Source organism: Podarcis filfolensis (genome assembly GCF_964270895.1).
Source record: "Podarcis filfolensis genome assembly, chromosome: 8".
Classification (NCBI taxonomy): domain Eukaryota; kingdom Metazoa; phylum Chordata; class Lepidosauria; order Squamata; family Lacertidae; genus Podarcis; species Podarcis filfolensis.
The window spans coordinates 7,634,016-7,659,262 of NC_139611.1; the positions used below are offsets into that span (position 1 = coordinate 7,634,016).

Sequence of the window (25,247 nt, forward strand, 5' to 3'; positions counted from 1 at the left end):
CAAGAAAAAAAATATTCTTAATCCCAGAAGCCAGAACAGCAAGAGGGATTGCTGCGCAGCGAAAGCAGCGATCCCTCTTGCTGTTCTGGTTTATGGGATAGCTGTGCAGCCTGCATTTGCTCCATAAGACGCACACACGTTTCCCCTTACTTCTTAGGAGGGAAAAAGTGAGTCTTATAGAGCAAAAAATACGGTAGCTTTCATTGACGCTAGATCTGGCATAGAACTTGTGCTAAGAGAAGTAGGAAGGGTCATAGCTCAGCAGAGGAGTGCGCATGCATTGCACGCAGAAGTTTTCGGGTTCAATCCCTGGCATCCTCAGGTAGGGCTGGGAATGCCCACCCCCTCTCAGATCCTGGAGAGTCACTGCCACTTAGTGTAGAAAGCTGTGTGGACCAAGGGTCTCACTCTGTATAATTTAGCTTCCTAGGTAGAATCTGGCCAGGGAGCACTTAGAGGAGGATCACTGACCAATTGCCCCCCCTATGTGTCTAGGTGGGACACTTGGTCAGTGAGTATATCTATCTCCCCAGAAGTGGGCAATTCTCCCCCCAAAAAGATGAAAACCCAGTCAAATGAGGACTTAAGGATGCACAGTCTATCCTAAATTGATCATGGGAAGTTGCATCACCTTAGTATTTAAGGAGAGGTCAGACTTTAGGGACACAGGTGGCATTGTGGGTTAAACCACAGAGCCTAGGACTTGCCGATCAGAAGGTCGGCGGTTCAAATCCCTGCGACGGGGTGAGCTCCCGTTGCTCCGTCCCAGCTCCTGCCAACCTAGCAGTTCGAAAGCACGTCAAAGTGCAAGTAGATAAATAGGTACTGCTCTGGTGGGGAAGGTAAACGGCGTTTCCGTGCGCTGCTCTGGTTCGCCAGAAGCAGCTCAGTCATGCTGGCCACATGACCCGGAAGCTGTACGCCGGCTCCCTCAGCCAATAAAGCGAGATGAGCGCCGCAACCCCAGAGTCGGCTACGACTGGACCTAATGGTCAGGGGTCCCTTTACCTTTACAGACTTTATACCTCTGGGTGAGACATTTAGGGTAGACTGTGCTGCTTCTGACAGGTGTTCAAAAACACACAAAAACCCATTGGAGCTGTAGGGCGAGAGCTATCCAAAATAGGGGCGGTTGCATCTGTTGGCTGCATCTGTTGCTTTCAGGAGAGCCTGGTCAGCTGTTCCGTGGCCACCTCCTCCAAGGGCAGGTTTTGCTGCTTCAACTCTGCATCAGCAGTAACAGAATGATCCAAACAAATGATGCAAGGCGGCTGCAGAATCACCTGGTGAAGGCTGGCCGGGAGACAGACTAAGCAGGCCTACCCACCCTTCCTTTCATTTCGCTACTTTGAGCTCAGATGTGAGGAGTTTTTGCTTCAACTATTTCCTGCTTTCAATAAATTATTTCTCGGGACACCTGCATGTCCCCATCCCCCCCAGCAGAGTCAACCTCTCAAAATCAGCTCACAGTAATAATAAAGCAGCAGCTGAAACATTTTTATGGCTGGCAGCAAAGGAGAACTTTTAAAAAAGCCAGCTAGGACCACAACACAGGACTCCCCATCCCACCCTGAGAGCTCTGCAAAGGAGCCACCATGACCTCTGGTGGCATCAGGGCAGGTTTTTGAGTGAATCTGTCAAGGCCCCATTCAGTAGAGTGAACAGGAAGGCACCCAAAAGTGGCTGGGTCGGCGTTCCCACATTTTGAAGTGAAGCAATACAGTGGGGTTGGAGGAATTGATTGACTGCAAGACCATTAAGTCCAAAAGTTCTTGAAATAACCTAGCTGCACAACTGCCAATGACTTAACCTTAAAACCTGCGTAGGTTTGTGCAGGGCGAGGTGAGTCTTTGAGCTTCCCTGATCCCACGCCATGTAGGGTTTTGAAGGCTACTCAAATGGTGCTCAGAACCAGACCAGGAGAGAGTACAGCTGTTCAGAATGACTGCCTTAATAATTTTGGATTTGAGAGCTGCTTTCCTCCCACCTCGCCTCATTCTCAATTAACACTGGTTAATCCAGTTATTCATTCCTTAACTTGGGCTTGAAACGCTTTTGAAACAACGAGACGCTTTTGAGAATGGAGAAGCAATGTGTAGCCTGCTGCAAAGGCTATGCATTGAGTAGAGGGTGTGTTTCCCCCACCCCCTCTGTTTTCATCAGAATGGAAGGCATTTTTATGTACAGTGGTACCTCTGGTTACATACTTAATTCGTTCCGGAGGTCCATTCTTAACCTGAAACTGTTCTTAACCTGAAACACCACTTTAGCTAATGGGGCCTCCTGCTGCCGCCGCGCCACCAGAGCACAATTTCTGTTCTCATCCTGAAGCAAAGTTCTTAACCCGAGGTACTATTTCGGGGTTAGCGGAGTCTGTAACCTGAAGTGTATGTAACCCGAAGTACCACTGTAATGGCAGTTCACGGCTTCCCTTGATCTGGCCTTCTGACAGGCCTTGAAAATGGCCCCCATGCAGGAACCATCTGAGCAAATGCAATTTTCATGTACCGTTAACTTTTCTAACTGTTTGCACGTCAGCAGGAAACAGAAAGTGGAGTTGGATCCACTGACTTCTCCCCCCTGGCTTTAGTGGAACAGGATTTTTGAACTAAGCACTTAAGAGAGAGCCTTTCAAACCCGGAGAGAAATCCTGTTGCACTGAGAGCTGGCGGGCAGCGTCAGGTCACGTTTTCTTAGCTTCATGTACTGTACTTTAAAAAGTTTCTACAAGATTGATTGAACTTTGTTAAACATTTTAAAGAGAAAAAAAAAGGACCACAAGTTCTGTAAAAGAGCCACTAAAAATAATAATAATAATGAAATTGTATAACATCTTGGCTTGGTGTCTCAGTTTATTGTGTTGATCTCCTTTTTTTGTCCACTGCTGCCCTGCTAGATGAATGAAGTCTGTGCCCTGTGCCTTCCTGCACTAGGTGATGGGAAGAAAGGCCAAAGGAACTCAAGCAAAAGTAATTCTATGATGTCTATATCCTGCCTTTCCTCCACGGGCAGCAAAGATGGTCTTCATTTGCAGGTGGTACCCAAGCTTCTCTACTGCTCACAGCAAGCTCTGGCAACAGCTTTCTGTTGTGGAAGTACACTGACAATTCAGCAAAACACTTGGAGAAATAGGTCAGTGCGGCCCAACTGCTTTGTCTGTCTCTGTTGCTCAATCGCTGTTTTCCTCGTTGCTGCCTTCCACCGGGAGCTGCCCCACCTTCTGCTGAATTGGGTCACCATCAACAAACCCTGGAGAAGGTGTGGTGCAGCAAGATTGCAACTCTTTGTGCCTCGCCAGCTCACCCAGCCTCTTGCCTTGTTTTGATTTGCTCTGGGAACTCGGAAGCAATTTCTGACCGGCTGCAAAATGTTTACACTTGTGGTTTTTATCTGGAAAGGAAAAGGGCTTCGAGCAAAGCACACAGGCAGCTCAGGCGTGAATTGGACACCCTCAACTGTGCTTGGAGAGGCTCCTTGGGTTGTGAAAGAGGAAAACACAGGCTCAACACGTTGGGTTTTGCACCTCAATTATTCAGTGGAAATCTTTAATTCTGTTTCTTAATCAGAAATATGATACAACACTGGGTGCTTGCCATGGCAGCCCCAGAGCAGAAGTATCACCTGTGAAAATGAGGTGCCAAATTACAGCTCTAGGGGAGTGCAGAGGGTGCTTTTGGGTAGCAGCCATCTCTCTGGGTAGCATCCATCTCTCTGAGGCAGCCATTCACCAACAGTACCAAATTTAAACAGGTTTCGAAGGAGAAGCAAGAGACGTTGATGAACAATCTCAAATTCAGTTCACATCCTTGCATCAGCTTTTTTTTTTAAGGGCTCACAAAAATTCAGCGGCATTTTAGTGCACATTCCCCCCAGAATACATATTTTTCATGTGATATCCCATAATACACATTTTTGTATGTCGCTTTTACCAATGTATGCATTTCCTTTGGCACACTTTCCCCTCAAGTTATTTTTGTACACATCTTTTGGTTCGAGAACTGCAACCCCAAATTAAGAAATGCACCATTTTTATAAAAAAAAAATAGCTTCACTTCATGTCCCAGGTGGTTGCAGGAAGCATGAATTAGCTGGGTCTGCATTAAAATGCAAACCAAACCTAATTTTTCTCCCATCCCCAACACTTATCCAAAGATTCCTCAAGGCCCTCGTTGAGGGAACAGAAAGCCATGGCAGCGAAATCAAGTTCCATACTGGTTTTGCCTTGTTGTGCGAATTCTCACTGCATGACTTGTCAGGGAATGTGACTGGCACAACTGCCGGGCAGCTCAAGGGCACTTGAGGGAAATGAATTGTCACATCCAACCTGCAACTAGCACACTGTTTGGACACAGCAATGAATTTGGAATCACTGAAAGCAAGGCGGCAAGATCTAGTGAGGAAGGTTGTGCCCTCTCGAGCATGCTCAAGCATCAGTGGCGTAGCGTGGGTTGTCAGCACCCGGGGCAAGGCAAGTAATTTGTGCCCCCTAACCCGTGGATTTGCGCCCCCTAACCCTAACCCGCAGATGTTGCGCCCGGTGCGGCCGGCCCCCCCTGCACCCCCCACGCTACGCCACTGTCAAGCATAAATGATCGCAAGGGGGGGGGGCAGAAGACTTAACCTTTTGCCATAGCGCCAGCCTTTGCAAACCTGGCACCCTCAGATGTTTTGGACTAAATCCCCCAGCCAGGATGCTATTGTAGCCCAAAACATCTGGAGGGTACCAAGTTGGTGAAAGCTGGCACAATGCACTAATTGCTTCCTGCTGACTCTTGTGGCTGGCGATAGGTAAAGGTAAAAGGACCCTTGACCATTAGGTCCAGTCATGACCGACTCTGGGGTCATCTTGCTTTATTGGCCGAAGGAGCGGCGTACAGCTTCCGGGTCATGTGGCCAGCATGACTAAGCCGCTTCTGGCGAACCAGAGCAGCAACGCCGTTTACCTTCCCGCCAGAGCGGTACCTATTTATCTACTTGCACTTTGACGTGCTTTCGAACTGCTAGGTTGGCAGGAGCAGGGACTGGGCAATGGGAGCTCACTCCGTTGTGGGGATTCAAACCACCGACCTTCTGATCAGCAAGTCCTAGGCTCTGTGGTTTAACCCACAGCGCCACCCGCGTCCCCCTTGGCTGTTGATACGGAGTGACAAAATTGCATTCTCCTCTTTCAGTGGCAAAAATATGCCCTCTGTCCTTAAAGAGCTGCCTGCACTTTCGACACAAGGCATCCCCAAACCTGCCTCCAAGCACCAGGCACCCAGCCTCCCACAGCTGCAAGCCAGTAGTTGTGGGCAAGCTGGGTTGTCGCAAGGAAGCCTGTCCTTGTCTCCCCTTTTTGAGAAGAAACCCCGCCCAAGACCTTAGCTGTGGAGCTTTTCAGAAACCCACCGGCAGGTTCAAACCCCCAAGCACAGGTAGGTCTGCAAACAGACCCCTGCTTGAAACCCCCAGAGCGCAGCTGCTAGTCCGTGCAGGTAATGCTGAACTAGACATGATCAGTATTAGCTCGTAAGCTGCATCCTATTTTCGTTTGCCTAAATGCATTTTTTTGGACGCTACCAACCAGAAATGCAGAGGATGCCTTCTTCCCCTATCCCATAATGCAAGATCAAAGGCTGACAGAGGGGTGCACATACTCCGTTCTATTTTTACAGTCTGTGGTAGCTGAGTTCATCAGAAGGAAGCAGGAGCAGAGAAGTGGTAGATTATACATACCCACGGGAACACATAAACAAAGCTGGTTTCGCAGGAACCCCACTTCACACAAACCTGAGGAGCATCTGCAGAAGAAAAGCCCAGACTGGGAGAATAGCTCAGGAGGTGTCGTACGACGCCTCCTCTTTTTGGCTGAAGTTTGAAAATGATTGCCTGATTCCCCACCCAAGATGGCATTTCTTTCCTCTTCCAGTCACTTTTACCAATGCAATTTCCCACGCCGCATTGCGCTGCCATTTGTAAACATGAAAAGCAGGAATGTGATCTCTGGTGAAGGTCCAAGGTTCAGTCTGTAGCATTTCCTGGTAAGGCCCAGGGAGCCTCTGCCTGAAATGCTGGACAGCCACTCCAGCTTGGACAACATGGAACAAGATGAACCAGTGATGTGGTTTGGAGCAAGACAGTGTGGTGTAGTGGTTAAGAGCGGTAGTCACGTAATCTGGGGAACCGGGTTCGCGTCTCCGCTCCTCCACATGCAGCTGCTGGGTGACCTTGGGCCAGTCACACTTCTTTGAAGTCTTTCAGCCCCACTCACCTCACAGAGTGTTTGTTGTGGGGGAGGAAGGGAAAGGAGATTGTTAGCCGCTTTGAGACTCCTGAAGGGGAGTGAAAGGCGGGATATCAAATCCAAACTCTATGCTCCTATTTCACTCAGCTCCTTATCAACAGCCATGAGGCCTAGGGACTTACTTCATTTTGAGGGGAAGAGCTGTAGTCCAGTGGCAGAGCTAGACAGGTCCCTGGTTCAACCCCCAATATCTCCAGGTAAGGCTGGGAATGTCCTTTGTCTGAAACCCTGATACTCTAACCACTATGCTATGCTGCCTCTCCCTCTTTAGCAATGAAGAGTAAAGGAGAAATTAACATACACAAAGCTGTCCCTCTTGTTTCCTCATCACAAGAGCCAGCTGAGCGTCCCCTGCGCGCACACACAAAACATGTACATTTTGGGTCAACTCACTCAAATCCATTTCTGCAAAATGAAATCGCAAAGATTCCCTCTCAGCGATGTCATGATGGCTCTAGTTCAAGAAAGATTCTTTGCCCTTCAAATGGGCTTTATAAAATGGTAAATGGGGTGGTGGTCAAGGCCGAGGAAATATTTTACAAAAGAAAGGGGGAACTTCATAAGTTAACAGAAGCAGTGCAGACAACAGGTTGGAGCCAACAAAGGCTGAATCCATCCACACTGCTGTTTATTCAATTTTCACGACATTTCCTTAACTGCTGGGTTCTGCATTACATTTGAGCTTTCACTCAACGTAAAAGCTACTTCCGGAATCATAGCATAATATGGAACAAATATCCATGTTACCTGCAGAAGGATTTTTTCCTGCAAGCAAATGAATTTTTCTGAATCACAGATAGCAGAGAGATGAGCGCTAAACTGGCTCCATATTCCACTATATTTCATGCAAAAGCTGGAATATGATACAGAAATTAACAGTAATGGAAATATTAGGGAAATTGGAACTAACTGATGGGTGAATGCAGCCTAAGTGCTACTCAGAGTAGACCCCTTGAAATTAATAGCCCCAAGTTAAGTCGTGTCCATCCATTCCAAAATGTCTCCCCTGAGCAGGACTAGCAATGGATGCAGCCCAGTATTTTTCTATGGCAGGACACAGACTTTGTTCTTCTGCAAATAAACACAGCCTGCTCCTTGATTATTGAAGCCGTGTCTGAATCATTAACCATGCATCTTGGGTTTCGATTATCAGAGCACCAGGAAAAAAATTTGACAGCTGCCCTTTATTTCAGACTCTTAGTGGACGTTCCCCCAAGGTTATATTTGGGAGTGGGGAGGTTGAGTATTAAATCCATTTACAATTGTAGTGTAACCGTAGTCTTAACCCCACCTAAACCAGTGCCATTCAAAGGTGAAACTGAGTTAAGAGGAGCATGCAGAATGAAGGGTCCCCGAAGGCCTCTCTCACACCTGTATGCTCAGGTGCCTCTACTTTAACCAACGACAAACCAGGAACACCCAACACCTGACAGTGCTTGATGCAAGATGGAAGAATCCCAGGAGACAGCAAGTAAAACAATGGCGACCTTTTCCAAACCAGCCCCACCATGATGTCAGAACCGGGATGGTCCATGTAGATGTCTCTGCCTTCCCTTTGGTGGAGAGCTGGCCCAAACCATCTGATCCCACTGCTTCACCTGGCCAGAATGCTCTCCCACTGCCCCAAACTGTGCCCAACCCAGTGTTTGGTAACAGCAGACATCCGTCTCTACGGCAGAAGCCCCTGCCAGGAAGGAGAGGAGGACCACGGTAAGAAATGGCAACACCTCTGACAGTGGTTCGAGTCTGGCCTGGGTGGTGGTGACAGCCGGTATTAAAGTCAGATCCCTTTTTTATCATTAACAAGCTGAGGCTTTCTAGGTGCAAAAGGATGGCAAGTCTTTTCCAGGAACTGCACGGAGTGGAGGAACAGGAGCAGAAAAGCAACTGGCCCAAGTTTTAAAGGCAACGGGAAGATCTGAGCTGGCGCAACGGCAGGCAGAGCGCAGAGTTTCCAGGAGCTGTGTGTTATCTACAGCAGCCAAGGTCTCCATTTATTGGCCTCTCCCAAGGTGCCCCCGCTGCCAAGGAGCCCCTCATAGCCCTCCATCCTTTTGTCCCTCCAGCCATGCCCTTCTCAGCTCCAGGACTTCCCTTCCGTACGAGTCATGGAGTCTGGAAAAGCAGCTTGGGCTGCCAGGGCCCTCTGAACTACAGGAATTGCCCGAGAGAGCCCTCCTTCGAGGAGGCAGCGGTGGGGGCTTCAGACCCCCATCAAAGCTGTCCTCCCCACAGGTCCTGGTGCCCCAGGAGTTGGCTTGGGGATACCCCGCCGGCAGGCTGGTTGGGCCTTCGGAGTTGTACCAGAGGGCACAGCCATTTTCTTTCGCCGGGATGCAAATCGGGACGGACGGCTTCTCCGGGAGCAAGTCCTGTGAATTCAGCGCCATTTTGTTCTTCCGGTAAAGCGGCGCCCTCCGCTGGACCCGGTGGCAGCCGGAAAAGGTTTTCTGCATTTCCTCCAGCTGTTTCTCCAGCTCCCTCACCAGCAGTCGCAGGTAGCCAAAGCTGGCGCGAGAGAGGGCCTTGACCCAGCTCTCCATGGCGGCCTGGCTCTCCGCCGCCAGGACGTAGGTGCGGGACTTGGCGCAGTCAAAGCGGATGGCGAAGGCGAACTCTTCCGTGGACTCGCACAGCTCCACGGTGCAGCCCTCCAGGATGACGACCCCCACCGGCTCCCGGCTCTCCCGGTCCTCAAAGTAGAAGAGCATGTTTCCCCTCAGCACAAACCAGCGGCGGTGGTAGGCCGTGTTCCTCTCGCCCTTCTTGTAGAGGAAGCCGGCGTTGTCCGCCGGGGCGTCGCAGGTGGCGTAGAAGGCCAAGCTCCGCTCGTTCAGCTTCATGTTCGCTTGGGCCTGGAAACGAGGAAGAAAATAAGAGGGAAAGAAAGGTTGAGGCTCCCCAAGGCCATAACCAACCCCTGGCAGGAACCAGGAGATCTGTCAGGCCTGGAACCCAGGAGATGTCGGCTATTTTGAGCCCTCTTCTGGAAGCACAAAATGGCCGCAGCCTCCGCCCCATGTAGCTGAAGAGATTCAGGAGAGGCAAGAGGAAGGACTTTTTCACACAGCGCTTAGTTGGAACTATGAAATTTTGCTCCCACAGTATATAGCAATGGTCACGACTGGGATGGCTTTGAAAGGCGTGTGGGCCTTTTTTTCTATTTTTTTTTTCTATTTTATTTTTTACCAACCACCAAAACACAAACAGTGAAACCCCCCCAGGCATCTGATACATTGGGTATATAACATTCAATGAGATACATATTCAATAATATTCAATAATAACATATTCAATTTAATCATACATACACTTCTATATACATTAACACTCCTCCTTCCACAAGGTTTATTTAACTTTTAACATTTTAATTGCCCCAAATTGTTCAAACCTACTCAAATAATTCAGTATCTTCTCAAAACAATCCTACTGGTTGTAATGACTATGCGCTATTCCAGCACTGGGGAACTAACTGAATTCCCCTTGCGAGCATCACAAGTCGGGAGAAGGCTATTGATCTCGGGTCCTCGCTTGCGGGATTCCTACTGGGGCACCCAGTTGCCCACTGTGGGAACAGGATGCTGGGCCAGTTAGGTCCCCTTTGGCCTGATCCAGACACTGGGCTCTTCTGGTGTTCATTCATCCCCTCCAACACTTCTGCCCTGCTGGTGCCCAAATTTCAGGTTGAATCTCACAAATGTTGTCCCCCAGCTCAGCTTCCCCGCCAGGATTCTTCTTAAACAATTTATTGCCAAATAAGGTAATAACCTCTGGAGTTAAGGTGAGCACACAAGTTCAAAGGAAATCAGTATATCAGGCCATCCCCACATCTCAACTTACTGCCAAGAGTTGCAGCTGGTCGTTTAGGTAGCTTTCCTAACCCTGGGCTGCTCACACAGCTGAGGTCTAAGGTCTTGCAAGGGAGCTTTGCAAGGGATTAGACTGAGTTATCTCACTGCTCATGTAGCAGAGTTTCTTAATTGCAAGAATTTATTATTGTTTTTAATTTTATGTTCAGTTTTCAAACGTTCGCAGTTTTCAAAAGTTCACCTTACAATCACATACTTCAAATACAAATACATATTAGACCCCCCCCCTTTGTGGTTTCTTGTCCTATTTAAATTTTTAACACTGCATTTTCCACTTTACTCCATTTTTAAGTTATTCTGCAATTTACCTTGAAAATAATTTTAACTGCTTAAGTTAACCCTACTAATGCACTTACTTGCATACCATAATTTTTCAGATATTCCAAAATTGTTCCCCACTCTTTAATTATTATTTTCCCCCTCGTGGCTTCTTATTACACCTGTTCTTAATGCCAAGACATTAGCTCCTTTTGTCAGCAAGTTAAACAGGTAAAAGGTAAAGGGACCCCTGACCATTAGGTCCAGTCGTGGACGACTCTGGGGTTGCGGCGCTCATCTCGCTTTATTGGCGGAGGGAGCCGGCGTACAGCTTCCGGGCCATGTGGCCAGCATGACTAAGCCGCTTCTGGCGAACCAGAGCAGCGCATGGAAACGCCGTTTCCCTTCCCGTTGGAGCGGTACCTATTTATCTACTTGCACTTTGATGTGCTTTCGAACTGCTAGGTTGGTAGGAGCAGGGACCGAGCAACGGGAGCTCACCCCATCGCGGAGATTTGAACCACCGACCTTCTGATCAGCAAGCCCTAGGCTTAGTGGTTTTAACCCACAGCGCCACCCGTGTCCCTAAGTTAAACAAGAGATGCATAAATTAAAACTTTTTTAAAAAATGGAGCAGAACAACTTTTTAATTTGGTGCTCACACACACAAATCCTGACAGTGAACAGCAACTTAAATCAGATCACATTAGCTGAAAAAATGCAGGTGACGATTTTGAGGTGAGGTGAGTAGAACAATGATGAGCACACCCAGCCCCTCACAAGGCCAAGGTGTGACGCCTCCAAAATCTGCACGCTTTCTCTAAACACCACCAGCATCTCCGCATTGTCTGCTGGGCAAATGCACGTATGGCAACTTGGTGACCCAGAGGGGGGGAATGTGGATGTGACTGACAGCTGTTTCCAGGATCGAAAAAACAAAGGAGGAGGAAGCTCTTCAATGCCAATTCACTTCCTCTATTCTAATCTTAGCAGTTTTTGCTAACACATAAAAAAAAAAAAACAGAAGGAAAGAAAGAAGCAGGAAAAGGTTTTGACTACTGAGAAAGTTGCTAATCGGGTCAAACAACTCATCCTGCCCTCCTGGTGCTGAGTAACTCTCCTGAGGATGCGCTCCCTTCCAGCCATCTCCTTCCCCATCTTGCCACTGCATCTTCTGAGGTCATTTGCTTTTAAGGAGGAGTTGGGAGGTTTCTAATGTTATCTCCCGCTTGGACTACTGCAATGCGCTCTATGTGGGGCTACCTTTGAAGGTGACCCGGAAACTGCAATTAATCCAGAATGCGGCAGCTAGACTGGTGACTGGGAGCGGCCGCCGAGACCATATAACACCGGTCTTGAAAAACCTACATTGGCTCCCAGTACGTGTCCAAGCACAATTCAAAGTGTTGGTGCTGACCTTTAAAGCCCTAAATGGCCTCGGTCCAGTATATCTGAAGGAGCGTCTCCACCCCCATCGTTCAGCCCAGACACTGAGGTCCAGCGCTGAGGGCCTTCTGGTGGTTCCCTCATTGCGAGAAGTGAGGTTACAGGGAACCAGGCAGAGGGCCTTCTCGGTAGTGGCGCCCGCCCTGTGGAACTTCAGATGTGAAGGAAATAAGCAGCTATCTTCTCTTTAAAAGACATTTGAAGGCAGCCCTGTTTCGGGAAGTTTTTAATATTTAATGCTGTATTGTTTTTAACACTCGATTGGAAGCCGCCCAGAGTGGCTGGGGAAACTCAGCCAGATGGGCGGGGTATAAATAAATTATTATTATTATTATTATTATTATTATTATTATTATTATTATTATCTGTTTACCGACTCCATTGTTTCAAAGAGGCCCTTCCTTGTTCACAGAACCTTGGAGAACATAAGAAGAGTCCTGAGGCTGGATCAGGCCCAAGAGGGCCCACCTAGTCCAGCATCCTCTTCCCACGGTGGCCAACCAGATGCCCCAGGGGAAAAAAACCACAAGCAGGACCTGGGTGCGAGAGCTGCACTCTTCCCTCCTGCGGCTTCCAGCAACTAGGATGCAGAAGCATTTATTGTCTCCAGCCATGGAGGCAAAGCACAGCCATCAGGAATAGCAGCCACCCGCAGCCTCGTCATGAATTTGTCCACGTGGGAATGTTCAGGAAGGCAGGAGAGGATATATTGTTTATTAATACAGTGGTGCCTCGCAAGACGAAATTAATTCGTTCCGCAAGTTTTTTCTTCTTGCGAGTTTTTCGTCTTGCGAAGCACGGTTTCCCATAGGAATGCATTGAAAATCAATTAATGCGTTCCTATGGAGACCGCTTGCCAGGCTGGCGGTGCGGAGAAGGGCTTTTCTCCCCACCGCAAGCCTTCAGGACAGGTCCGGGAACAGAGGGGAAGGCGCGCAGCGCTTCTCCTCTGTTCCCGGGGCTTGCGGTGGGAGGAGGGTTTTTCCTCCCCACCGCCAACATTCAGAACAGCATTCTGAATGTTGGCGGTGGGAAGGAAAACCCTCCTCCCACCGCAAGTCTTCAGGACAGCCATCCGAAGGCTGGCGTGGGGAAAAGGTCTCTCCGCCCCACTGCCAGCCTTCGGAGGAGCCTTCCGAAGGCTGGCGGTGGGGCGGAGAGACCTCCTCCCGCCGCCAGCCTTCGGAGCAGCCTTCCGAAGGCTGGCGGCGGGAGGAGGTCTCTCCGCCCCACCGCCAGCCTTTGGAGGAGGTCCGAGGACAGTGGGGAAGACGCGCTGCGCTTCCCCGCTGTCCTGGAGATTTCCCTATGGGCTTTCATCTTGCGAAGGAAGCCCATAGGGAAATTCGTTTTGCGAAGCGCCTTTCGTCTAGCGGGTTTTTCGTCTTGCGAGGCGTTCGTCTTGCGGGGCACCACTGTATCCTTCCTAACTTGCGCTAGCAGAGTTTTACATTCCCCTTTTAAACGCACAGTGGATAGCTGGTTGCAGGCTTGTTTAAGCCTCTCATTACTAGGTTGCTGGTAAGTTCCCTTATATCCCTCTTAAAAGAATAAACATGCCACAATCTTGTTTAAAGTGTATAAAAGAAGTTTACTCATATCAGTTCACAGTTGGGATCCCTGAAGGCAGGCTTAGTTAAAGATATATACATGCGGATCTATCCATAGCTGTCAACATTTCCCTTTTTTTAAGGGAAATTCCGTTATTCCGAATAGGACTCCTCTCAAGAAAAGGGAAAAGTTGACAGCTATGGATCTATCCCGTATGGGGATAATCCCAGTGTCCTCTGTTGGCTGAAAGCCGAAAGGGCATTTCTAGCTAAAAAGCTGCTCTAACAACAGAGGAAGTCAAAGAGAGAGAGAATGTGCTGCGTGTCTCATCCTTTTGTTACCTGGACAGGTGATGTCACGCCCACATTGAGTCACATGCAAAGGAAGGATGTCCCAGCCAGGAGGAAACAGGAAGTTTTCGACTGGCTGGACCAAACATTCCCCCGCATGTCCACTCTAGGAAAACAAGGAATGTTGTACTTGACTGCTTCTTACGTATCACATCCCACAGTCCAAGCCTCTTCTATGTTTTCAGCTTGTTTTATTTTAACTGTGTAAGCAGTCTTGAGTCCCAAACTGGGGGAAAGGTGGGATATAAATAGCACAACACAACACAACACAACACGAGGTTGGATGGCCATGTGTCAGGGATTCCTGCACTGCGGTGGGTTAGATCAGGCCTTTCCAACTTTGCAGTTCTATGATCCAAAGCTGAATCGAAAGCTGTCGTTTTCCATGGCTCTATGCGGTGGTGATCAGAGGGCACCGCTCTGTCCCTGCCACCTCTATGATGCAAGCCCTACCTGCCTGGCATAGACAATCAAGGGTGGCAAGAGGGTTGTGCTTCTAAAGGAGGACCCTGCTGGGCTCAAGCGCACCTCCCAGAATCCATCACGGTCAGTGAGTGTTCCTGACAAGCAAGGTGGATGAAGGAAGAATCACCTGAAGCTAAGAAGTGCAGGAAACCAGAAGCTGCCCTCGAACCAGCCTTTTGGCCAATGATGCAAATAACTGATGGTGAGGAATGATGGGGCTTGTAGTCCACCAACATCTGGAGGGCCACATCTGGATGTTCACCCCACCCCAGAACAAATCCCTGCCATGCTTGGGACTAATCTTGCTCAGTCCAAAGCCTGAAAATGGATGCAGTCGAAGCAAAATATATATATCTATATGCTCCCTTTTCTGCAGTAACAGCACAGTCCTAACCATTCCTACTCAGAGGTCAGTCCCTACCAAGTTCAACAGGGCCTACTCCCAAGAAAGTGCAATTGCAGTTTTATTGATTCCTATGGTAATATTAGCCAATTGAATTATGACATCATTAAGAAGCTATTTTATCAATTTATCGCTTTTATAAAAGTATACACACCCTCCCCCACCGCCGTAAGATATTGACTCGATTCCTCCCTTTTCTTCTTTCTCCCATAGTTAAGTCCATCTCCTTCCATAGTCACTACCTTTGACAGAAAAAAGAATTGCTGATTTACCTGGGGCAGATGTTATTTTAGGTGTGAAAAGAAGGTATTTACTTATTTTATCCAAGTACTTAAGAAAAGCCCCAGGTAATAACATTCCCTCTTTGTAAGAGAGAGTCCTGTTGAACTGAGAGGGGTTTACTTACATGTAAATATCTGTCATCAAGGCTGGGAAGCTGCAAAATGGGAAGGAACTTCTTTGAAACGGGGGGGAGGGATCTGGATTTTCTTGCTGGTCACAGGCGCCTCACTTTAAACTTGGCTCTGAGAAGGCAATAATAGAAAATTTCAGTTTTCACAATGGAAAGGCAATGTTTCATCTCCATCCGGACAACCCAGGATGTAAAAGCACCAGGCATGAGGATATGCAGTCATCGGTGTGTCAAATGGTTAAGCAATGGGCACCAGGCATGAATCCATCGCCAAAGCTGTGCATATTTGGGTATGTCTACCAAGCGTTAAGCAATCTTAAGGACAGCTGTTGTCATTCTTAGGAATCACCTTGGAAGAGATATCTGTCTCCGACTTGCACACCCGATTCCAGAGTCCCAGATTCAACTCCCAATGGCATCTCCAGGTAAGATATCCTGCCTGAAATCCTACCTGTCAGTGTGGACTACTCTGAACTATATGGACCAAGGATCTGAGTCTGCCAAAGGCGACTTCCTGTGTACCGTATTTTTCGCTCTATAAGACGCACCAGACCACAAGACGCACCTAGTTTTTGGAGGAGGAAAACAAGAAAAGAAATATTCTGAATCTCAGAAGCCAGAACAGCAAGAGGGATCGCTGCGCAGTGAAAGCAGCAATCCCTCTTGCTGTTCTGGCTTCTGGGATAGCTGCGCAGCCTGCATTCGCTCCATAAGATGCACACACATTTCCCCTTACTTTTTAGGAGGGAAAAAGTAAGTCTTATAGAGCAAAAAATACAGTACTTGCTGGGCTGCATGATGGTGTCTGTCACACAGCAGCAGCAGACACAACTTCAGGAGAGGAATCTTCTCCCACCGTGGAAGGGACGTCCTCTTATCTAAGATGGCACTGGTGGTCCTTTGACAAGAGGCATTCTCTCTTTTTAAAAAATTAAAATTCCATAATAAATTTATTATGAGAAGAGGCACTCTCACCCAGGAAAGAGGTCCTTCAAGATGCTACCTGCTGCAACGGTTGCCTGCCCCATCGTCTCACCCCTACAACACTGTCATTTTACTCACATGCAAACTTAGTTTTCAGTCTGTGAAAACTTGTGCAATTAATGAACTCAGTTTTCTTTTCACAGGGTGACTCTCATAATTAACCTTTCCTCGCATGGGTACTTAATATGGACTAGTTACTCCTTAGCACCACTTAACCAACCCACCCCCCGTTGTACTCGCAGGCGAGACCGAAATCTCTCCATGCAGAGATTAAGCTAAACTGTCAAGTACCACCAGGATCCCACCACCTAACCCGTCGTGACCTCCAAGCTAGCCTGCTGGTCCCCCCAGCAGTGTTGAAGCGAGACCCAGTTGCCAGTCCAGTTAGGAGTGGGAGACTCCCGTCCTTTGAGAACAAAGAAAAGCCCTGCATGAATCCGGCCCATAGCCTATCAAGTCTAGCATCTCAAAGCCACCAACCAGGTGCCTGTGGGAAGCCAGTGAGCAGAATCCAAGCACAACTCTCCCCTCCTGTGGTTTCCAGCCACTGACATTCAGAATCATTTCTCCCTCGGACCACAGAGCCAGATTGCCCTCTTGTCCACGAATTTTTCCTCCAAGTGCATTTCCTCTGCTCTCTGACCTCTATTTCTGGAATGATAATATTCCATGATCACCCTCCTTCCTTTGAAGTTGGTGGTTAAGCCCCCTGCGCCACACTGGCCTGATCTGTGTATCTACTAAAAATGTACAAACATTATATATTAATATCAACACTAATAATAATAATAGGGACGCAGGGTTAAACCACAGAGCCTAGGGCTTGCCAAACAGAAGGTCAGTGGTTCAAATCCCTGCGATGGGGTGAGCTCCTGTTGCTCAGTCCCAGCTCCTGCCAACCTAGCAGTTTGAAAGCACGTCAAAGTGCAAGTAGATAAATAGGTACCACTCCGGCGGAAAGATAAACGGCGTTTCCGTGTGCTGCTCTGGTTTGCCAGAAGCGGCTTAGTCATGCTGGCCACATGACCCGGAAGCTGTACGGCGGCTCCCTCGGCCAATAAAGCGAGATGAGCGCCACAACCCCAGAATTGGCCACGACTGGACCTAATGGTCAGGGGTCCCTTTACCCTTTACCTAATAATAATACAGTGATACCTCGGGTTAAGTACTTAATTCGTTCTGGAAGTCCGTACTTAACCTGAAACTGTTCTTAACCTGAAGCACCACTTTAGCTAATGGGGCCTCCTGCTACTGCTGCGCCGCCAGATCCCAATTTCTGTTCTTATCCTGAAGCAAAGTTCTTAACCTGAAGCACTATTTCTGGGTTAGCGGAGTCTGTAACCTGAAGCGTATGTAACCTGAAGCGTATGTAACCCGAGGTACCACTGTAGTAGTAGTAGTAATAGTAATAATAATAATAATAATAATAATAATAATAATAATACTTCTATTGTCCACCCTTCACCCTAAGGCCACAGGGCCGGCTGCAGCTCTAAATCACAGTATTCAAAACAGTTTTAAACAGCTGGCAATCGCATATACGTGTACACGCAAGGCACCCAGACCCTGCCCGTGCCCACGTGCCCCCTGCCCCAAGGTCCCCTGCGCCCTTCCCCTCTCCCGGGGGCGTGTCGCGGGAGGGAAGGGGAGCCAAGGGGACCCCCCCCCGCCCCAGTCGCGAAGCTTGGCCCCCGCACCTCGCTCGCCCTCCCGGGGAGGCGGGGAAGGAGAAGGCGTGCGCCCCTTGGCCATGTGCAGAGCGCGCGCCCCGGTGGCTTCTCGCCGGGCCCCTCTCCTTGCCGGGCGCAGGCTCTCCGCTCGCCAGCCGGGCAGCTCCTTTTGTCCGGCGGGGCTGGGCGCTGCGCCCTGGCCCGGCCGCCTGCGGCTCCGCCTCCGCCTCCGCCTTCTCCGGGCTGGCAAAGAGCCTCGCCGCCGCCGCCGCCGCCGCCGCCGCGCTCCGGCCGCCCCTCGCCTTCCGCTTGCCGCCGGGGGCGCTTGGGCAGCTGCGCTCAGCAGTGGGGAGGGGCGCGCAATGGAGGTGGCGGGTGGGGGGCGTCGCTTGCTGCTCTCTCTCTTTCAAATGCCATTCCTATGTTTTAGATCGTGGGTAGGCAAACTAAGGCCCGGGGGCCGGATCCGGCCCGTGGACGGTCCGGGAATCAGCGTGTTTTTACATTAGTAGAATGTGTCCTTTTATTTCAAATGCATCTCTGGGTTATTTGTGGGGCCTGCCTGGTGTTTTTACATGAGTAGAATGTGTGCTTTTATTGAAAATGCATCTCTGGATTATTTGTGGGGCATAGGAATTCGTTCATTTCCCCCCAAAAAATAGAGTCTGGCCCCCCCACAAGGTCTGAGGGACAGTGGCCCGGCCCCCTGCTGAAAAAGTTTGCTGACCCCTGTTTTAGAGCATTGCACAGACCATGGCACAGATGTAAACAAGGCACATGTATCCATTGCCTTGTAGGACATCTCTGGGAGGAGAAAAGGCTAAGGAGTAAACCATGGGTAAACAAACTAAGGCCCCGGGGCTGGATCCGGCCCAATCGCCTTCTAAATCTGGCCGCGGACGGTCCGGGAATCAGCATGTTTTTACATGAGTATAATGTGTCCTTTTATTTCAAATGCATCTCTGGGGTATTTGTGGGGCCTGCCTGGTGTTTTTACATGAGTAGAATGTGTGCTTTTATTGATAATGCATCTCTGGGTTATTTGTGGGGCATAGGAATTCGTTCATTTCCCCCCAAAAAATAGAGTCTGGCCCCCCACAAGGTCTGAGGGACAGTGGCCCGGCCCCCTGCTGAAAAGGTTTGCTGACCCCTGTTTTAGATCAGCGACAGCCACCATGGCACAGATGTAAACAAGGCACATGTATCCACTGCCTTGTTTACATCTCTGGGAGAAGAAAAGGATGAGTAAACCCTACAGAAAACCAGATTAGAGTCCCTAAGTCGTTTGGATGGCACTTTGTGTATGCCTCCTGCAGCCGAGCTGGTGCCAAATATATTGCTCTGCATTCCTTTGGACCACATCAGCAAGGCTTGTGGTCTGGGCAGCCCAGGACCTCCAGACACACGGCCCAGGTTTGTGTCCTGGGCTGTGGGGGGGGGGTCACTTTGGTGCTAGTTAAAGCTATGGTTTTCAAAGTACAGTGGTACCTCGGGTTACATACGCTTCAGGTTATATACGCTTCAGGTTACAGACTCCGCTAACCCAGAAATAGTGCTTCAGGTTAGGAACTTTGCTTCAGGATGAGAACAGAAATTGTGCTCCGGCAGCGCAGCAGCAGCAGGAGGCCCCATTAGCTAAAGTGGTGCTTCAGGTTAAGAACAGTTTCAGGTTAAGAACAGACCTCCAGAACGAATTAAGTACTTAACCCGAGGTACCACTGTAGTGATGTATGGAAGTGAGAGCTGGACCATAAAGAAGGCTGATCGCCGAAGAATTGATGAAGCTGAGGCTCCAATACTTTGGCCACCTCATGAGAAGAGAAGACTCCCTGGAAAAGACCCTGATGCTGGGAAAGATGGAGGGCACAAGGAGAAGGGGACAACAGAGGACGAGATGGTTGGACAGTGTTCTCGAAGAAGAAGAAGAAGAAGAAGAAGAAGAAGAAGAAGAAGAAGAAGAAGAGTTTGGATTTGATATCCTGCTTTATCACTACCTGAAGGAGTCTCAAAGCGGCTAACATTCTCCTTTCCCTTCCTCCCCCACAACAAACACTCTGTGAGGTGAGTGGGGCTGAGAGACTTCAAAGAAGTGTGACTGGCCCAAGGTCACCCAGCAGCTGCATGTGGAGTAGCGGAGACGCGAACCCGGTTCCCCAGATTACGAGACTACCGCTCTTAACCACTACACTACACCAGCATGAGTTTGACCAAACTGCGGGAGGCAGTGGAAGACAGGAGTGCCTGGCGTGCTCTGGTCCATGGGGTCATGAAGAGTTGGACACGACTGAACAACTAAACAACAACAAGGCAGCGGTTAAACTTCACCCCCGGAGGTACACTCCATTGTTTCTCGAGGCAGGCAAATGCCAACAACAGCAATATATTTTTGCGTGCTTAAATGCCACCTTAGGGTGGGTGCCCCCTTCCCAATTAAAATAAATTATAGCAGCAATGCTGAATTCATTAATTGGCTGTAAAATAACGGGCACACACCCCAAAACCTACACACCCCACTTTCTAAAATACTCCCAAATACATCATCATCATTTAAATATATATATCTCACCCTTGATCAAGAGACTACAGGGCAGTTGACAGCATAAAACACAAAACACTTAATATAATAATAGTAAAAAGGGGGTGGGAAGTCTTTTGTCATTTTGCCCAGGTGACCTTGGTGGCCAGGAAGACATTTTATTTTACTAGCTTTGTCTGGTACATCGGCTATGGCTGCATCAAGATCAGGATCCCTTGGCTGCTATATTCCATGCCTTGGTAACCTGGAAGCTGGATTGCTGCAATGCACTCTATGTGGGGCTGCACTCGGGGTCTGTTCTGGAAGCTCCAGCGGGTGCAGAGTGCATCTGCCCGATTGCGGATGGGGGCATCTGGTCAGGGACATGGGGCTCCCTTGCTTTTTTCTTTCTTTCTTTTTTTTAAAAATCATTTTATTGGTTTTGCAAATCCAAAGTTATAAACAAAGAAACCCTTTTGTGCATAGCTGTCAACTTACAAATTTGAAAATAAGGTACCAGCAACCTCGAAAATAAGGGATCAGCAGCCAAAATAAGGGATTTTCTGGGCACAGGTATGTTCAACTTCTGAGCCCCTCCGAGCCAAAGGCAGAAAGTCCAGCCAGCAGCCAAACGAAGCCTCATCAATAAGGGACAACAGCGGGACATGGCGCTGGGATAAGGGACTGTCCCGCCAAATAAGGGACGCTTGACAGCTATGCTTTTGTGTCTAAAAAACACTCCCATTGGCTCTATCAATGGATGTCTGCTTGATGAGGTTACGGTGTTCCTCAGTTTTCGGCGTCTTGGGGATGGGGTTTGGAGTTGGAGATGTAGCTTATTCGTTTGGGGACAACTTAAGGTAACTAAGCCATGATCTCAGGTGTTTGTCGTCCTGCTTTGATCCTGCCTTGTCATACATCAATGGGGGCTGCGTTTGCAGATCCGGATCAATGCATTTAAATGAGCCTCCCACCTTCCTTTTATCCACTAAGCATTTAGGGGATATGGGCCACAAATGTAGTCCCTCCGATGTCTCCTTGTGCTCGTTCTTCTTGACCCGTCTACTTCTGAGTATGTCTAGTCTATCCAAGATTTCATTTTGGGCTGAGGGCTGCAGTGACCGGAAACGGTTTATTAAGGCTTGTTCTTCCGCAGAAACTGAGTCCTCGCTATCACTTGTAGGAGGTTGAATATTAAGACAGGATGTATCTTTCATTTTTAAAATTGATGGATCTTGTTTGTGATGGTCCAGCTGGCTCATTTGGGATCTGTTTTGTTGTTTAGGTTTTTTCTTTCTTTTTTATCCTCTGTTTCTAGCATCCTATCACCCCTGAGGGCCAAAAGAATCAAAAAGTATATTTGTATAAAGAGATTCCTCCAAATTTCAAGGCTTCCCCCCACCCCCTCTATGGGGTCCCATTTTAAACATTTCATACTGCATATTCTTTCATACACCAATTTTTATATCAAACCATATTGTCCATGGTAATTATTGAACTACAAGTGAGATCAAAATCCTGCTAATGTTTCCATCTGCTTACAGTGGTCTCCTAAATAACTTACAAATGTTCCCCATTCTTTTACAAAGTTTTTATCCTCTTGGTTTCTGAGTTTTTCCAGTCAGTTTTACCATCTCGGCTTGGTTTGCCATTCCTCTCTGGTAGAGACATTCTCTTCTTTCCATCTCTGAGCTAATAACATCCTGGCGGCTGTTGTTCCATACATTAAAAAGTCTCTTCTGTTCCTTTGGGATATCAGTACAGTGGTACCTTGGGTTAAGTACTTAATTCGTTCCAGAGATTCGTTCTTAACCTGAAACTGTTCTTAACCTGAAGCACCACTTCAGCCAATGGGGCCTCCCGCTGCCGCCGCGCGATTTCTGTTCTCATCCTGAAGCAAAGTTTCTTAACCCAAGGTATTATTTCTAGGTTAGCGGGGTCTGTAACCTGAAGCGTATGTAACCTGAAGCATTTGTAACCCGAGGTACCACTGTACCTGTAATTCCTAATAGAAAAGCTTCTAGTTTCTTAACAAAAGTTATTTTAAACATTTTCTTCGTTTCATTGTACTGTATCATCTCCCATAAAGCTTTTATTACCTTACAAGTCCACCACATACAGTATAATAAAAGGTACCTTCTTTTTCTTGACATTTCCAACAAGTATTTGTAGCTGTCCTATACATTTTTGCCAACTTGGTAGGGGTTAAATACCACCGGTACATCATTTCCATATAATTTTCTTTCAATGCCGTAAATTTCAAATCTGTTTCCCATAGCCTTTCCCAATCTCCTATCTGAATATTATTTCCCAGGTCCTTTGTCCGGTGTATCATTACCGACTTGACCTGTTCATCTTTTGTATGCCACTCTAAAAGCAAGCTGTACATTCTGGACAGTAATTTAACATTATTTTCTAACAGATCTTTTTGAAATATATATTTTTTAAAATTTAGATCTTTTTGAAATATTGATACAGTGGTACCTCAGGTTACATACGCTTCAGGTTACATACGCTTCAGGTTACAGACTCCACTAACCCAGAAATAGTACCTCGGGTTAAGAACTTTGCTTCAGGATGAGAACAGAAATCATGCGGCCGTGTGGCGGCAGCAGGAGGCCCCATTAGCTAAAGTGGTGCTTCAGGTTAAGAACAGTTTCAGGTTAAGAACGGACCTCCGGAACGAATAAAGTACTTAACCTGAGGTACCACTGTATTCCACAACTAAAACCTTTCTTTTCATCTGTCTTGAAAACATCATTTAATTGGTGAAACTGTAACCAATGGGACTCCCTCGCTGAAACATTTGCACTCGCTGGCTGCCCATCTAGTGCCGAGCCAGTCTCAAGGTCCTTCGGTCAGCATGCAACGCCCTGCACAGTTTGAGCCTGAGATACCTTAAGGGCCACCTGAGCTTTTATATCCCCGCTTGATCACTGAGATTATCCAAAGGAGGGTCACCCAGGTCATAGAAGCCCAACAGAATTCAACTGGAAGTTGGGCATTTTGTGTTGCTGGTTCCAGGCTGTGGGAGACCTTTTTTTAAAAAAAAAAAGTCAGCAGTCTTTGCAGGTGCTGCCGGCCAGTATAATGATTAACTGTACTGTTTTAGTTTTGTGCTTTCAGCATTGCACACAGTCCTAACAGTTTGTGCTACGGCTGTACAGATGTGCTTTTTCAAAATAAACAAAGTTGTTGGGGAGGCAAGGAGAAGTGGAGCTTGTCGGGCCAGGTGGAAAAGGGCAGCGTGTGGGAAATGAGTCAGTAATCACCAGGAATCACAGGATATTGAATACCATTTGGAAAAGGAAATCGGAAAATGCGAGTGGAGGGAATGAATTGGCTTGTTTGAGCCCCATACAGCTTATCATAAAGTATTATGGATGCCTGGAGCCCTGGCGTCACTCGAGGACAGGACAGAGCTGGTGTCAGAGGCTGATACGGAAGGGGGGGGCATGTCTTCTTCACTTTCTTCTTCGCTACAATATATCAATTTATTTCCAATTGTCAATGTCAAAAGGGACTAAAATCTATAAAATTCATAGAAAATCAACGTGCCAATTTGCTCAATTTCTCTAGGACTCCATCACACCTCCCCTGTCCTCCATAATCCCTCAAGCAAGGTGTCAAGACCCTAATCCCGTCAAATCACTCTGCCAAGCCTTTCCTCCAGGAAATGCCAGTACATGGACCATTGTCTTCTCATCAGGATGTGCTTATCTGCGCACATCTCCAGCTCTGCATATTCCCCCCTCCCTCCTCCATATGTTAATCCTGTGTAACCCAACCTCTTCTTAATGTATTCATGATGTAATCTGTGTAACCCAACCTCTCTTTAATGTATTCATGATGTAACTGGGATGTATTTTGCACTGTATTCTGGGACATGGAGGGAAGTTTCAAAAGTTTATGTCACCCCTTTCTCGCTGTTCAATCTCGCCTTGAACCTGTTGCGCAATAAACGTGGATCTTCTGCAGCTTGCTCCTGTCTCCGGCTGAGCTCATTTTTCCTCCGCAGGGACCCGCGGACTTAGTCCGACGAGCTGGGTGGCTGAGCAGCCTCGCACCCAGATTTTTACCGTAACAGAGGCTGACACTAGCAGCGAGTCAGGTGAGATATCTGTGGAGGCCGAGAGGCTACTGTTAACGGAGAAATCCGAGGGCTCCCTTGGACAAAAAACCAAGGACACCAGCCAGGAATACCAGAGCAAAACAGCAGCCAGTAGGCTTGGTCTTTATTGAAGACTGTTGCAACAGGACTCCCAGCTCCCACCAGGTGAAACAAAATAGAAGCCCAGAACAAAAGAAGACCCCAACTTTTATTAATCCCCCAAACTACACCCCTAAAACTACATAACAAAAAGGAGGGGTTGAGGGAGGAGTTGTGGTGGTAATCTGAGTGTCCTGTCACCTGGCTGGTTCCCCCTTTCCCCCTCCCCATGAGTACTTTCCAGGTGACAAAGGGGAGTTTGCCGTTTCCTGCCCCCAGAGGGAAGAGCTGATCATTGTTCCAGTCGGTGCTGAATCCACTCCTATATGCAAGTTCTTTGTGATCTTGATGGTCTTCTGTCTAGGACCATCAGGGTTGGCATAGCAGCTGGGCAGGGCTCCTGTGTATGTGCTGGTATGCGCAAGGGATTATGGCTGCCCTGTATCAAACCTTCCCCATTTTGTAGTCCTTCCTTCATGGAGTAAAATAAAAGTGGAACGGTGCAGATCCGATGTGTGGTTGATTTTCTATGAATTTATAACAGAAGTGTAGCATATGTTGTGTGTGAGTGTGCGTGTGTGTCGAGTTTGTACAAACTGAATGATTGGGGGGGGCGTTTCCTGCGACACTACTAAGGGAGATACAACTGATGAACGCCACGGGCCCCTCCAGCAACTCACAATTGGACACAGTCTGTTGAACCCCTTTGCATGCAACCGGCAGAAATCTACAGACACATTTTATAACTATAGAAAGCAGAGAGAGAGAGAGAGAGAGAGAGAGAGAGAGAGAGAGAGAGAGATATGCATCTGCAGGCCATCTCAGTCAGTG

At 48.1% G+C, this 25,247-nt stretch overlaps 2 protein-coding genes and 1 long non-coding RNA gene across 5 annotated transcripts in view; 2 read left to right on the plus strand and 1 right to left on the minus strand.

The window, feature by feature from the left end:
* Nucleotides 1-4,028, plus strand: part of CUX2 (cut like homeobox 2) — a 252,429-nt gene extending 248,401 nt beyond the window's left edge. Inside the window, exon 23 of the mRNA XM_083629255.1 lies at nt 198-4,028. The gene's annotated coding sequence lies outside the window, so the exon portion shown is untranslated. The remainder of the gene's footprint in view (nt 1-197) is intronic.
* Nucleotides 4,029-4,937: 909 nt separating this feature from the next.
* LOC310769922 lies at nt 4,938-6,820 on the plus strand. Its single transcript, XR_014551851.1, has 2 exons — nt 4,938-6,141; nt 6,371-6,820. It is a non-coding gene; the product is annotated as an uncharacterized lncRNA (long non-coding RNA).
* Nucleotides 6,821-7,448: 628 nt separating this feature from the next.
* PHETA1 (PH domain containing endocytic trafficking adaptor 1) lies at nt 7,449-17,926 on the minus strand. Of its 3 annotated transcripts, XM_083629678.1 has the most exons (4): nt 17,719-17,902; nt 15,032-15,149; nt 13,749-13,863; nt 7,449-9,138 (listed from the first exon to the last, which is right to left on the minus strand). In XM_083629678.1, the coding sequence occupies exon 4, from the start codon at nt 9,124-9,126 to the stop codon at nt 8,320-8,322; it is 807 nt and encodes a 268-aa protein (XP_083485804.1). In that variant the 5' UTR covers nt 9,127-9,138; nt 13,749-13,863; nt 15,032-15,149; nt 17,719-17,902; the 3' UTR covers nt 7,449-8,319. The 3 variants fall into 3 exon arrangements, with proteins under 3 accessions (XP_083485804.1, XP_083485802.1, XP_083485803.1); XM_083629676.1 differs by lacking the exon at nt 13,749-13,863 and having other exon boundaries at nt 17,719-17,926; XM_083629677.1 differs by lacking the exons at nt 13,749-13,863; nt 17,719-17,902 and having other exon boundaries at nt 15,032-15,559.
* Between the last annotated feature and the right edge of the window lie 7,321 nt (nt 17,927-25,247).

Excerpts from the sequence above, each read along its gene's own strand:
- PHETA1 (XM_083629676.1), bottom strand. The coding sequence starts at position 9,126 with ATGAAGCTGAACGAGCGGAGCTTGGCCTTCTACGCCACCTGCGACGCC.